Source organism: Larimichthys crocea, chromosome XXI (assembly GCF_000972845.2).
Source record: "Larimichthys crocea isolate SSNF chromosome XXI, L_crocea_2.0, whole genome shotgun sequence".
Lineage (NCBI taxonomy): Eukaryota > Metazoa > Chordata > Actinopteri > Sciaenidae > Larimichthys > Larimichthys crocea.
Window position 1 is genome coordinate 49,873 of NC_040031.1, and position 13,268 is coordinate 63,140.

General features: G+C 39.4%; 1 protein-coding gene across 1 annotated transcript; it reads right to left on the reverse strand.

Moving 5' to 3' along the window:
* Nucleotides 1–779: 779 nt before the first annotated feature.
* Nucleotides 780–12,974, reverse strand: LOC104934989 (thyrotropin receptor). The gene is made up of 11 exons (XM_019268549.1): nucleotides 12,811–12,974; nucleotides 12,655–12,726; nucleotides 7,446–7,520; nucleotides 6,381–6,455; nucleotides 6,164–6,238; nucleotides 5,999–6,076; nucleotides 5,687–5,755; nucleotides 5,378–5,455; nucleotides 5,013–5,201; nucleotides 1,099–2,167; nucleotides 780–1,015 (listed from the first exon to the last, which is right to left on the reverse strand). The coding sequence occupies exons 1-11, from the start codon at nucleotides 12,972–12,974 to the stop codon at nucleotides 782–784; spliced, it is 2,178 nt and encodes a 725-aa protein (XP_019124094.1). The 3' UTR covers nucleotides 780–781.
* Nucleotides 12,975–13,268: the final 294 nt, after the last annotated feature.

Genomic DNA, 13,268 nt, shown 5'->3' on the forward strand with positions numbered 1-13,268 from the left:
CAACTCAGGCACTTCTGATGTACTTTGAGAGTGTCTCTAATTCTCCTTGGCCAAGCTTCAGTAAATATTACAGCATAAGACACCAGAGGCTCCTAAATACTTCAACTGACATCACCATTGACCCTTGATTTCACAACATTACCAACCATACTCTTATGTTCTATATGCTTAAAACCAGGATAAGACATATGTGCATGCATGTAAATATATTTCAATTAATGTATTTAATTTACTGATGATGTTGATGACATGATACATGAACATTTACTAATACATACAAGTGTTATAAAATTACTATTTCCCTAAATATTTTGATAAAAGGATCAGCTCCAGTGGCCATGGCCACATGTGAAGGCGAGGTTAAAGCTCATTGTCATGGCCTCCTGCTGGCTGCAGTTTACTGTTTCATCTCGCTCCAAAACCCTGTCTTCTGCTTCTTTGTAGTCTCAGTGTGATAAATGTTACAGTCTAAAACTAGGCACAATTTCACAAAGTTTCTCCTTGAGGGCATTGACAGTGTTAAGAAAAAATCGCCTCCATTAAGGCCAAAATTTTGTAAATGTCATTAACATGTGGATAATTATTGTAGAACCTCACATAACCACCTCTACCAGAGGTATCCATTTGTACTTGTACAAAAAATATTGGATTAGGAAAGGTATAATGGTTAGGTTCTGTATTTACAGGACTTTTATATTGTATATAAGCACAATTACTGCATTTTAAATCTACTACTACTAGAAAATAATAATCAAACTTAATAAGAAATTTGGGGGCAAGCCTAGTGATTGGTGTACTGTAACATTTTTGGATCTCTGGGCTGGACTATGGGGCATAAATTGTCTCTCTGTGTCTGTGGAGAGTAATACTGGCTTCGATAGAGGTGTGTTTGCTGCTGGCACAGCCCCACCCGGCTTAGCAACATCAAGATGTCTCGATGAAATGCTTTTGTCAGGATAGAATAATAAAATGGGTCTGCACAAGAGTTGAGGGGATAGAAAAGCACTAACAGCACCTGTGGAAAAAAAACAAAAACATATATCAGCATTTATTTTAAACTGAGGAGAATCTGAATTGAAGCTCAAGAGGAAGTCACACCTTGGAATCTGTGACAGTCATCAGGGGTTGGTGTAGAGCTGCAGATAAGCCATAGAAGCAAATGGGAGCCAGACACAGAAAATTGGTGAAAATTAGAACAGCCATACGTTTAGCCATGCTCGTATCAGATCTGCTGGACTGGTGTTGGGGATTATGCACCATACAAAAGATGTGGAGATAACATAAACATACAACCGTAAAAGCAATGATGTTGGCTATCAGGACAGAGACCACATAGGCCCGAGCAGCAGTTGTCTCTGTATCCATGGGTAAGCAGATGCTCACTTTCTGGTAACTGCTCACACCAATCACTGGTAGCAGTGCTAGCAGAAAACATAGCAGCCAGCCAATAAGCATCAGCACAGCTGCATGGCGTAACCTAATTTTTCTATCTGGCCTCATTGCATAGAAGATGGCATGCCAGCGCCGAAGGCTGATTAAAGTTAATGTGTACACAGATAGCTCGCTGGCAAATACTGATAATGCCCCTGCTAAATTGCAGCCACTTCCTGTTTGCCATGCTATAGCATAATGGTAATAATGGGATTGTGTGTAGAGGTCAACAGATGCAACGAGCAGTAAGTACATCCCCATACAAAAGTCTGCAAATGCCAGGTGACCCATGAGGAAACGGGTAACGGACAACTTCTGTTGGCTGGTCAACAAGATGAACATTACCAAGAAGTTGGCTGAGATGCCTAATAGACTCACCACCCAGACCAACACCTTCAGGAAGCCTTGAGTCATCACATCCTCACAGGGGTTCAGGGCATCAGGCAGGGGGGAGCATGAGAGTCCATCTGTGTATAGTTCATTACACAGTGCAACATCTAAACCTTCACCAAAATGCTCTGTATGTAACTCCACATAAAACAAACCCTCATTTTGAGACTGTTGAGGTGAACAAATGGTGTTATCGTAGTGATTGTGATTTGTGCTGCTGGCCAATGGAACACCAAAGCTGTGATGATGTTGACAGATTTTGTGTCCCAGAGAGATAGCTGCAGAGGATTCCTGCAGCTTTCCCAAAGCAGTCCGGGTCAGGTTGCAAACAACTGCTTCAGAGTGTCTGGAACACAGATGACAAGGATTATTCTTCAGAAAAGATTAACTCTGGGCAACTGGACTTGCTTGTAGACATGTTTCGCCTCTCATCCAAGAAGCTTCTTCTGTTCTGACTGACTGGTGGGGAGTCTGGGTATTTATCCTAGGCAGGATCGTAGATCAGCCCATTGATCCACTTGGTTCGTTACTGCTCGTTGTTCTGCTGACTGTTATCAGAGCCGAAAAAGTTACCTAAGTTTTGTGAACAGCAGTCTTCAAGTCACCTGAGTGTCAGGCCAAGTGTGAAATGCTGTTCAGTCTTCAGGGAAGGGATGAACGGATGGCATTGTAGGTGGGGGATAAGTGATGTCTGAGGACAGCCTCCTTTTCACCTCTTTCAAACAACCAGTCTTACTTAAGGGGTAAGAAAACTGTCTAGTCCTAAAGAGTTGGCCCTCCTGTGTTGAGCCATACACTGGTTTCCCCAATCTATAAGTCTGTGTGCTCCTCACTGCATTGGACAGCATACACCAGATTGCTTTTCTAAATGTGAGGTGAATGATCTTTAGGGTGTACCGGTTTCCGTCTAAGTGTGCTGCTGGTTTGGAAGAACACTGGGATTCTATGCTTGTTGAGTTTTTCTGATATGCCAGATAGGTAGATGATCATGATGTTGTTCTGTCTATCCTTCTTTTCATGAGGCGGCTGTGGCTTGGAGGCAGAGGGGGTCAGATGATCGGCGGTTCGATCCCCAGCTCCTCCAGTCTGCATGTTGAAGTATCCTTGGGCAAGATACTTAAACCCCAAATTGCTCCAGAAGGCTGCGCCATTGGTGTGAGAATGTGTATGAATGGTTAGCTCCTAAAACTGATGTGCAGTTGGCACCTTGCATGGCAGCCAGTGCCATCAGTGTATGAATGTGTGTGAATGGGTGAATGAGCTATGTAGTGTAAAAGCACTTTGAGTGGTCGGAAGACTAGAAAGGCGATGTATAAGTACAGTCTATTTACCATTTATCATTTTCTTTATTACCAATTGCCTGTGGATGCTTTTCCAAAAGTCCAGTTAGGGTATGTGATGTGGGAATCTTGGACAGGGAAAACAAGTAGTTTGAAGGAGCAGTGAGTGAAGCTATCTGTGTAAAAGTAGAGAAACCTTCACTTAATGGAGCAGGAGGCCATAAACAACACTTATCTCCCACCTATAATGTTGTCCTTTCATTCCCAGGAGACTGAACGGCATTTCGCACTTGGCCTCATGTGACTCCACACACCAGAGTGGATCAATGGGCTGGTTTACTATCCTGCCTAGGATAAATACCCAGACTCTCCACCAGTCAGGGATAACTGAAGAAGCTTTTTGGAGGCAAAATCGTCTTCATGCATCTACAAATAACAGTTGATCCAGACTTTAATCTTCTTTCAAGAAAGATGACTGAGAACCTTCATAGACAACAAGGATTGTTATTCAGAGAATAAAAGAAAAGTAGTTGTCTTTATTTGTAGCCAGGCAAATTATCACATTTGTTGTATGAAGCACTTCTATGTTTAAAAAAAGCATACATAAGCTCTTGTTTTAGCTTTCTTTTAGAAAAGTAAGTAAAGTAAAGTAAGTAAAACTAAACTAGCAGCTGTGATAGGGAAGCTATGACTGTATTTGTTGCTCTTGTTCAGTAGCCTCAAACGTCAAACTTGTGCTTCTATATACCACAATCACAGAAACAGATCCAAAATAGTTCTGAAGGGGTTGCAGTGTTACATGTAAATGTTTCTTGCTACCTGAAACATCAGTATTATTCTTACTATTTGTTTGTTAATTATTATTTACACATTAATATGGAGGCTGGTTCATTGTATTTTTATTCATTTAATTAAGTTATGTTATTTATTTTTACTGTTTTGGATTGTTGGATAGAGTTTTTATGTCACCTTGTTTTCAAAATTTACCATCATATTTTTCAGGAACATGCTGCATCTGTTGCATTTATTAATGTACTGAAACCTGTTTTTCTCTTAAAATGTAACAGATTGTTGCATCACTACAGATCATCTGAAAAGGTTAGGAATCTCTCCCTCAGAGTTTGTCAGTATAGTGGCCCCCAAATAGCATCTTGCAGAGGGCCCCTAAACAGCTAGAAACAGCCCTGTTTCGATGTTTGTTGATAAATTAAATATACAACAAAGTTTAAAGTCATATGATGTACTGGATCAAGAACTCACTTGCAGCCAATTTGCTAATGAGGTGTCAGTCCTCGGCCCTTCTGAATATATAAATATAGCACATGTAAAAAAAAACACTTCTCATAGGCCGTAAACAGCAACTCCTTTGCAAATAAATAAAGTAATTGAGATCTTGTTATTGTGAACAAGCATAACAGATTACAGATATCAATGGACAAACTGTATAGCTAAATGTAATCCAACCAAATAATTCAGTATATTAATAAAAATATATGATAAAAATGAATAATAAAATTATCATTTCAATAACATGATGTTTATGTTGAAAAGCAGTAAATTTGAAAAACAGTCCAACATTGTTTGAAAATCTCACAGTAGAAAACAAAGAATAAGTAGAGCATTTTTTTGTAATAAAATGATGCATTCTTTATGATATGATACCTCTGACTTGATATTACAATTAGAAGAGTTCGTTGCTGATTTACCTTAAATAGAGTGACTACAAGTGATTCATACTGCACAAGATTTTTTGTAATGTCAAAAACACTCTAGACTGGCTCAGCCTTTGGGAGTACCCAAATACATCCACTACACTATGGGCCTAAGAGTAGTTTGGAATTTAAAGGACAAATACAGGAGAAACTGCAGTGGGAAAATATTTCCTAACACTTTCAGTTCTTTCTTTCTTACCCTCTCCATCTTTTCAACATTTTGAGGCCACAGCAATGACTTGGAAAGGTCAATTCAGCACTCTGTAAATGGAGAAAGGCTCTAAAGGGTGGCAGTACTTTGAGAGCCCAAGTGTTTTTAGCTCGGAGCTTTTCAATGGCCTCCATACCCATTGAAGGCAGAGAGCTAACTTTGGTTTCTGAAAGGTCTCTGGAAAGATGGACAAAGAGTTCGGATTAATTCATTTGGACACAAAGCTGAGGCTGTTCCTCAGCATGTACTGAAGTTACAAAATAAAGAGATTATTTAAAGAATATTATTATTTGATCTATATAAAAAGGTAAAGTTTGTTCTTTTTTTTTAGCAAACATTATCCATTCACTCACAGGTGGGTTGGGCCATGAATCACTCCATAAAATGCAAAATCATCTATTTGTTCCAAATTCACATTCCTGTGAAGATAACTGAAGAATGGAGAATACATGAGAGTCAAAGTAATGTGGCCAGAATTTCTTTTTTTTTATTACTTACAATGTAACATATACCCAGTAATTCATTTAACAAATAAATAAAACATTTTGAACAACCCAATAATACCAACAGTTACAGTCCAACCTGCCAAACAATTATTACAAACAAATATTTGTGAGTTCCATCCTATGTGTGTTTCAGTACAGTAATTAAAATTGGCATACACTTCCTCTAGGCTGCTCCCATTGAAGGCATAGCGCTGGATCTCTTTCACGCCATTGTTATTTAACATGCTGAAAAAAATTAATGACAGATAAATACATTTAAAAACTTCAGTTCACCTGATTGAGCCTTTTGTTTTTCTGTAGACTATTTAGTAGCAACTGTCATAATAAATGGAAAACTATTAGTTACTATTAATTATTTGTTATTTGTTACACCTCCAGTTATGCAGTTAGATTTCTAGAGAGCAAGTCACTGTGGTGTAAAGAGCCATAGAATTGAAAGTATCTATTGTTTAGTCAAATCTTACTTACATGGTCAGAGCGTTCTCAGATATGCCAGTGAAAGAATTAGAGGGTATAACTTGTATGAAGACATTATCCACTATTTCTCTGCAAAAAAAACAACACATTTGTTAAAATTCGTACATTTCAGCTACCAAAAGTCATTGCAAGTGATTATATTTAAATGTTACATACAAAATAAAATCCTCTTGGCTGGACTGAATATGTTGGAGCCCAGGAAATGAGGTGAGACCCGTGTTGGTGATCCCACTGAATCATATTCATTTAAACAAAAGTCAGAACTTGATAGGGAATAGCGCTGGTATCAGAAATAACTTGAACATTTCCACTATTTTTGTGAAAATATGCTGATACAACAAATGAATTAATAAGCCAATGAAATTTTACTTACAGATACTTTAAATTGGGCAGATCCTTAAATGCCTCTTTGTCAATAAATGACAGTGATTTGATACCAGTTAGTTGTCTGCCAAACACACACACACACACACACACACACACACACACACACACACACACACACACACACACACACACACACAGGTTAGTTATCTACCGTAATGACCAACTTCTTGATCAGTATTATCTATCAGATAAGAGGACTAGGTTTATAGATGTCATTTTGCTCTGTAGCCAATATAGTTCTACTAGTACAATTGTTGGACAGAGATAGCACAACATAAAGATTGCACCCGGGGTCGGCAATTAGCGGCCCGTGGGCCAAAACTGGCCCGCCATCAATTATATCTGGCCCGCTAGATGACGTTGATTTATTTTAAAATATATATATATATATTTAAATATATCTTTTAAACCTCATGTTTTCTGTCAAAAATACAACAATTCCATAGATTTCACAACATTTATTGAAAAGTAGCTGATAAGTAACGTGACAGCAGCCAGAACATCCTTGCAGCCTTTTTACTTTACGCACAGGTTGGAACACTAATTGGCACGTGCCTGCGCTGTAACCTGTGGAAAATAAAAGCGTCCTGTGTCCCTCTTGCAACGTACAACATGAACAAATGTGTTTCATTAAATAAAAAAAAAACAAAACCAAACAAGGTCAGCTCAAATATCAAATAGCCTAAAAAATGTGAATGCACATCAGCGGCATGGGGAAACAGATCTGTGCTGCTGTATACATTAGTTACAGCAGGTTGTTAGGGCAGGTTGCCTGTTTCATGACAGATGCCAGGAGATGCGGCAGTGGGCGTAATAACATCACATGGAAGCAAATTAATGTTTTAAATTAAATGGATTTTTAAAGCTAAATAACGTTTATTTTTAATATAATAGAAAAAATAGACTGCCCCAGTAGGAAAGCATGGTCATGGCCCGCGATGGAATTGTCAGAAAAACAATTGGCCAGGGTCCAAACTTATTTGCCGACCCCTGGACTACACTATGTGTATTCATGTTGGAATACATTCATATTAATCAGTGCACTACATACATGTGCGTGATCCTGGACAGATTGTGGAAAGAATGCCTCTCGAGACATTTTAAAGTATCATCATCAGAGATGTATCTGAAAAAGAACACACACAAACACATGAAATACAGCACAATCTAAGTATAATCTAGAAACTGACCAGTACAACTTACTTGTGTGAGTGTTGGGGAGATGAAACTGAATCTTTTTTAAGCTTTATTGTATAGATGCAGCTGAAGAGTAACACTGACTTTCAAGTGTTGCGAATAAGCAAACTGTGGATTGTCAAAATAAAACTGAAGCTAGTTCCAATTAATAAAACAGTACTAGTCCCTAAACTTGTAGCCTAAATCCTCTCCAGAGTGGAGACCCTCAATGCAGATCTCCTCCATACACAGTATAGAATAGTATAGAACTTTATTTTAATAATCTCCCTGTCTGGATATTTCCAGATTGTTACCCCTATTCTATTTTTGAAATTTTGATTTTAGATAGAGATTTTTTTTCTGAAAATGAATTGATCATACAAACAGTGTTTGGGACAGGCAGCGACAGAGCATTGCCTGCCACAAGCAAAAGGCTCTGCTCCAAGTGCCTTGTAAGCAGAAGTGAACAAGATGGAAAAGCCTCTCTATATCATTTTTTGGCAGAATTAACCTTATTAAGACGACAGTCCTTACAAAAAGTATTACACTGTCTATACAAGCCAGAATAAGTTCCTTCTGGGGGAATGGACATTCAGATTGTCCTTGGCTTGATTTAGAGACAGTCATTTGTAATCTCATTTCTCCTGTGAACCTGTTGGGTTAACTGAATACTTCCGGCACCCGCCCAGGCAGGATGCCAACCCAATAGCTCTGCATGTGTTGTGATGTCTATAGTGTTTAGTGTTAGGGTTAGCTTAGTGTTTTTTTAACTTTGAATTTTTTAACTACAACTACTGTGTAGAACTTTATGTATCCTATGGATACAATGTATTTTTACTGATAACATAGCGGTTGACAACTTTATTCAAAGAAGAAGCTGCTTTCACTGAGGCCACAGAGCCAGAGCAAAGGTTGGGGCTAGGGTAGTGGCTAAGCAGTGGAGGTACAAGCCCCCTTGGTTCCGTCACAATTATGGGCAATGTGAACTGTCACATTCTGAATGTGAGGACCGATAGGACATTCAGGGAGTGCAGTTTACTGTGTCTCTGAAACTTGGCTCACTCAGAACACTCTGCATACTAATGTAGATTTACCTGGATTCACTACAGTGACAGCGGACAGGGACTGTAGACGCAGCGGCAAATGCAAAGGAGGGGGTCTCACGCTGTTTATTAACACCAGATGGTGCAACCAGGGGCATGTTATGGTGAAGGTGATTGTGTGCAACAGAGACTTCAAGTTGCTGGCGGTAAGTCTCAGACCGTATTACATGGCTAGAGTTCTCCCACGTCATTGCAGTTTGTGTTTATGTCCCTCCATTCCACACGCTGAGACCGTGTGTGATGTGGTCCACTCCGCCATAGCAAGACTACTAAATACAACACCCAGACGCATTCTCGCCACCTCTGGCGATTTCAATCATGTAATAGTGGACTCCACTCTACCAGACTTTCAGTAGTTTGTAAGTTACCGCACCAGGAAGAACAGTACTCGAGACCTCCACCTATGCCAAGGTGAAGGAAGCTGACACTGCCACTCATCTGCCTCCACTGGGAAAGTGACCATAACCTAGTCCTGCTCATGCCACAACACAAGCCAGAGATCTAGGTGACTTCAGACCAGCTACACTGACATCCCACATCATGAAGACCTTTGAATGGCTGCTGCTCGATCTCCTCAGACTCCAGGACCACCACGCACAGGATCCACTGCAGTTTGGATACCAGGAAAAGGTGGGCATGGAGGATGCCACAAAACAGCAAAGACATACTGTATCATTTTGTGGATTTTTTTTGCTACTCTTTGGGGGCTAGCTCGCAGAGTTTTCATCGCACAGTAATGAGACACATATTTTTGTAAGATATATTTTTATTTTTTCCCCCGCCGCGCCTCCCCTGAAGTCCTCTGCCGCCCCCCAAGGGAGGCGCACCTCACACTTTGAAAACCTCTGTGCTAGCATAATTTGCATGCTTCATTGCAAAGTGACGGCTCTTTAAAAACCACAACAGCTTCTTGGCATTTGGGGGGCGTTTGGCTGGTTGTGGGCTGGTCTGGTCCAAAATGCCAGTGCCGATTTTTTGTCCCAGTCCGCCCCTGTCTACAGCCTCAGTTAATTGTATTTTTTTTTTATCACTATTAGGTAGGTCTACTTCTTATTTTTATTAAAAACAAAATAATTCTATTTTTATTTGAATTTTTATACTTTTCTATTTGTAAAGATCTAAGATCTCATTTTTAAAGTCCTTCATATAGCTAAGAACAACCCTTTGATAATTTGATAATGTACTTTGGGCATGGAGAAAATTAAGGAAACATTTCAAGAACACTCATCCACTTCATGTTCTAACAACATTGGTAGATAACCCTGTAGTTTGACCATGAGCTTCACTCGGAGAACTGTCACTAGCATTGCTAGAATTATCATGGAATAAAACTGGGGAGTATTCTAAGCAGGTGAGATCAAGTGTAAGACTGTGAAAAATTAAATTAAATTAAATATAATGACTGGCATGGGGGAGCCCTCTGAAGCACGTTTATTTCATAGAGTGCTTACTAGTGCCTACCACCGAGATCCAAAATTAAATACAACAGACAGAAGTACATCAATGCAGTGTGGATTCAAAATAGAACATGTTTCTTGGATTTTACAGTGCATGTGACTCATAAAAACATTTTTGTTCATTGTGGTAACCAAGCATTCAACCTCGTTCTGCATGAGGTAGGGAAGGAAATGAGCCTCATTTCAGACATATTTAGTTTTATTCAAGGAGAATCATATGAATGAGAAAGAAGAAGCTGTGCTATGAACTATGCCACACCACACAGGGACTATGCCTGACTCAAAGGTCCATGTGCATATGTAACAAAGGCTACACCTCTTCATCGGGCATGGAGATGTCCAACTGTAAATACCTGGGCCTGCACATCTCCAATGACCTCACATGGGCCATCAACACATCCAGTATCATATGGAAGGCCCACCAATGCCTGTGTTTATTGAGTAAGCTGAAGCAGGCCTCAGCCCTGCTGTCCTGACCTCTTTCTACCAGTGTGTGAGGAAGAGCAAGTGACAGTTTTTAGGGGTAACTATTTTATTTTAATTTTTAGTTTTTGTTTTGGCCAGCCAGGGCTCAGCCTGACAATTTAAAACTAGCTATCTCTCAAAAAAATCCAACACAAAACAACTGGCTTTTTCATTCAGTTTATTCCCAGCGCAAATATGATTGATGATTTCCTTATTTCAACCAACAAAAAAAAAAAAAAAAAACACTTAATCCTCCAAAGGCCAACCCGATAAGAAAGAAAAAAATACGTTTAATATTCCAGATTTGTTTCAGCTCACCAGCCAGCACACTGGCTACTACTGACATCCTCCATTACTGTCTGGTACGGTACTGTCTGTTCTATGGCTGACAGGAAGGCTTATAAAGTAACCACAGCAGCCTCCTTTCCTTGGAGGACGAAGAGTTACTGTATGGATCATGAAGGATCCTACCCACCCAGCAAACAAATAATTGACGCCCCTCACCTCAGGCAGAAGGCTGCGCAGCCTCGAAGTGAGAACAATAATATTAAAGTACAGCTTCTTTCCAGACAAACAAAGGGAGCACAGAGACTAAATAGAGGGAAGAGGGGAGGTGAAACACATGAGGGAGGCGGGTAATAAGGGAGCAGGGATGACTCACAGGGGAAGGCGGAGACCTGAAAGACAAGACAGGAGGATAACAGAAAACATAATAGTTCAAGACATGACAGAGAACAGCAGGTGCCAGCCTATCTCAACACTGTGGTGACCAGGGTCAAAGGAACTGAATGTTGTCTCCATAGATATAATAGATAGCTAACTGTTGGTCTTCTATTAACATGACCAGGCAACAATGTCTCCAGACTCTGGCATCCGGGAGAGCAGAGACTAAATCAAATCAAATCAAATTTTATTTGTATAGCCCAAAGTCACAAAGTACATTTGCCTTGGAGGGCTTTACAATCTGAATAAGAGTGACATCCTCTGTCCTTAGACCCTCGGTTCGAGTGAGGAAAAACTTGCCCACAAAAAACCCTTTAACAGGGAAAAAAGGTGGAAGAAACCTCAGGAAGAGCCACAGAGGGGGGATCCCTCTCCCAGGACGGACAGACGTGCAATGGATGTCACGTGTACAAGACAAATCAACACACACATACTGTACTACAATGAATGATAAAATGACAATACTATCCAAGTGGATTCATGGACTAAACTCTGATAATCTACCAGAGAGAGAGAGAGGGGGCTTTGGAAAAGAGACATAGAGTAACAATAATAGAGTGCGTTGGCCTCAATAAAGCTGTTAATCAGCGAAATAAAAAGTTATTTCCTGATTGTTTCACAGCGGTTACATTAAGCAGGTATAGACACCCACGGCAACCCACCTCAGCTCCCCTCACCCCCCACCACTGGTTACTGGTTTTCCTGCTCCTGTCTGAATACACGCTAACATGGGTAAAAACATTCCCTTTGACGATCTTTGGGCATATAAAATAAGTATATACTATAATTGAACCTAACTTTATTTCATATGAACATCTTTCACAGTTTGCACTTTAGTCAAACTGAAAAAAAGAGAAAAGTAACAAAAATGCAAACAATATCTGAGATGTGAAATTATCAACTAATGTTACTTACATTTCTTTCAATATTTTATAAAATTATTTGAATGCAAAAAGATACTTGCACGGTCCCTACCAATGTTTTTTTTTATTATTATTATTTAATATGATTGAATTTCCTTTAACCTTTTTTTATAACACTAGAGCACAGTCAAACATTTGATATCTTTCATGTCGCCTTCCTTGTTGTTTACTAAATATATAAAGTCTTACCCCAGTCCATATGTGACAAGTGTTTATGTGTTTATGTGCCACTTTTTTTAATTGACTTTTTAAATTCCATTTTATAATGGAATTGCATTCTTTGTTAGTTTTTGCACATTTTAATATCATTTGTTTGTAATATTGTTCATATTGTTTGCTGGTGAGTGACTCTCTAGCTAATTATGCTGGTTTACAGGGAAAGAGTTAATGTTTGGGAAAAAAGAGGATCTTACATGTGAGAAATGTTGGTCAAGTTGGCAAACGCATTCTGAGGAATAGAAGAAAGTTTTGTTTGCACAAGCCACCTGAAACAGAAATAAATTGTCTTGGCACTTTTCAATCTTAATACAAATGTCACAAGCTGAAATCAGAGTTGAAAGAGTACTTACACCTCCTGTGTGTTGGGATGGAAAACAGGCATGACCTCAGCTCCAAAACATGACACACTGTAAACGTCTGAGTCACACTGGCAGTGAGTTGGACAATATTCCAGAGGAAGAGTGACCTCGACAGTACTGAAAATAAAAAAAAAGACATTCAAATACCACTTCATTCTAAGAACACTGATTCAGTGGTGGTGACTCTCAGGTTATGCTGCACCGTGAAAGAGATTCAGAGAGAGGCTGGGCTGTCCTAAGTACAGCAAAAATACAAACTGGCACTTCTGGTCAAAGACTAAAATAAAAATGTAATTGATAGCTATCTTAGCTTTAAAACTTTTATTACATCAACTACAGCTACCAACAATGAATAGTTATTTCTCATTAAAATGTGTCATTTTATTACAGTGTAAATCTGTCAGTGGGGTACAGCACAAAAACATGGCATTTATATGAGGCACCCAGAA

Coding starts and splice junctions, on each gene's coding strand:
- LOC104934989 (XM_019268549.1), bottom strand. CDS start 12,974: ATGAAGTGGTATTTGAATGTCTTTTTTTTTATTTTCAGTACTGTCGAG. Junction 7,521..12,654: donor TTGACCAACATTTCTCACAT/GTAAGATCCTCT, acceptor GTTCTTTTTCAG/ATACATCTCTGATGATGATA. Junction 5,756..5,998: donor TCTGAGAACGCTCTGACCAT/GTAAGTAAGATT, acceptor AATTTTTTTCAG/CATGTTAAATAACAATGGCG.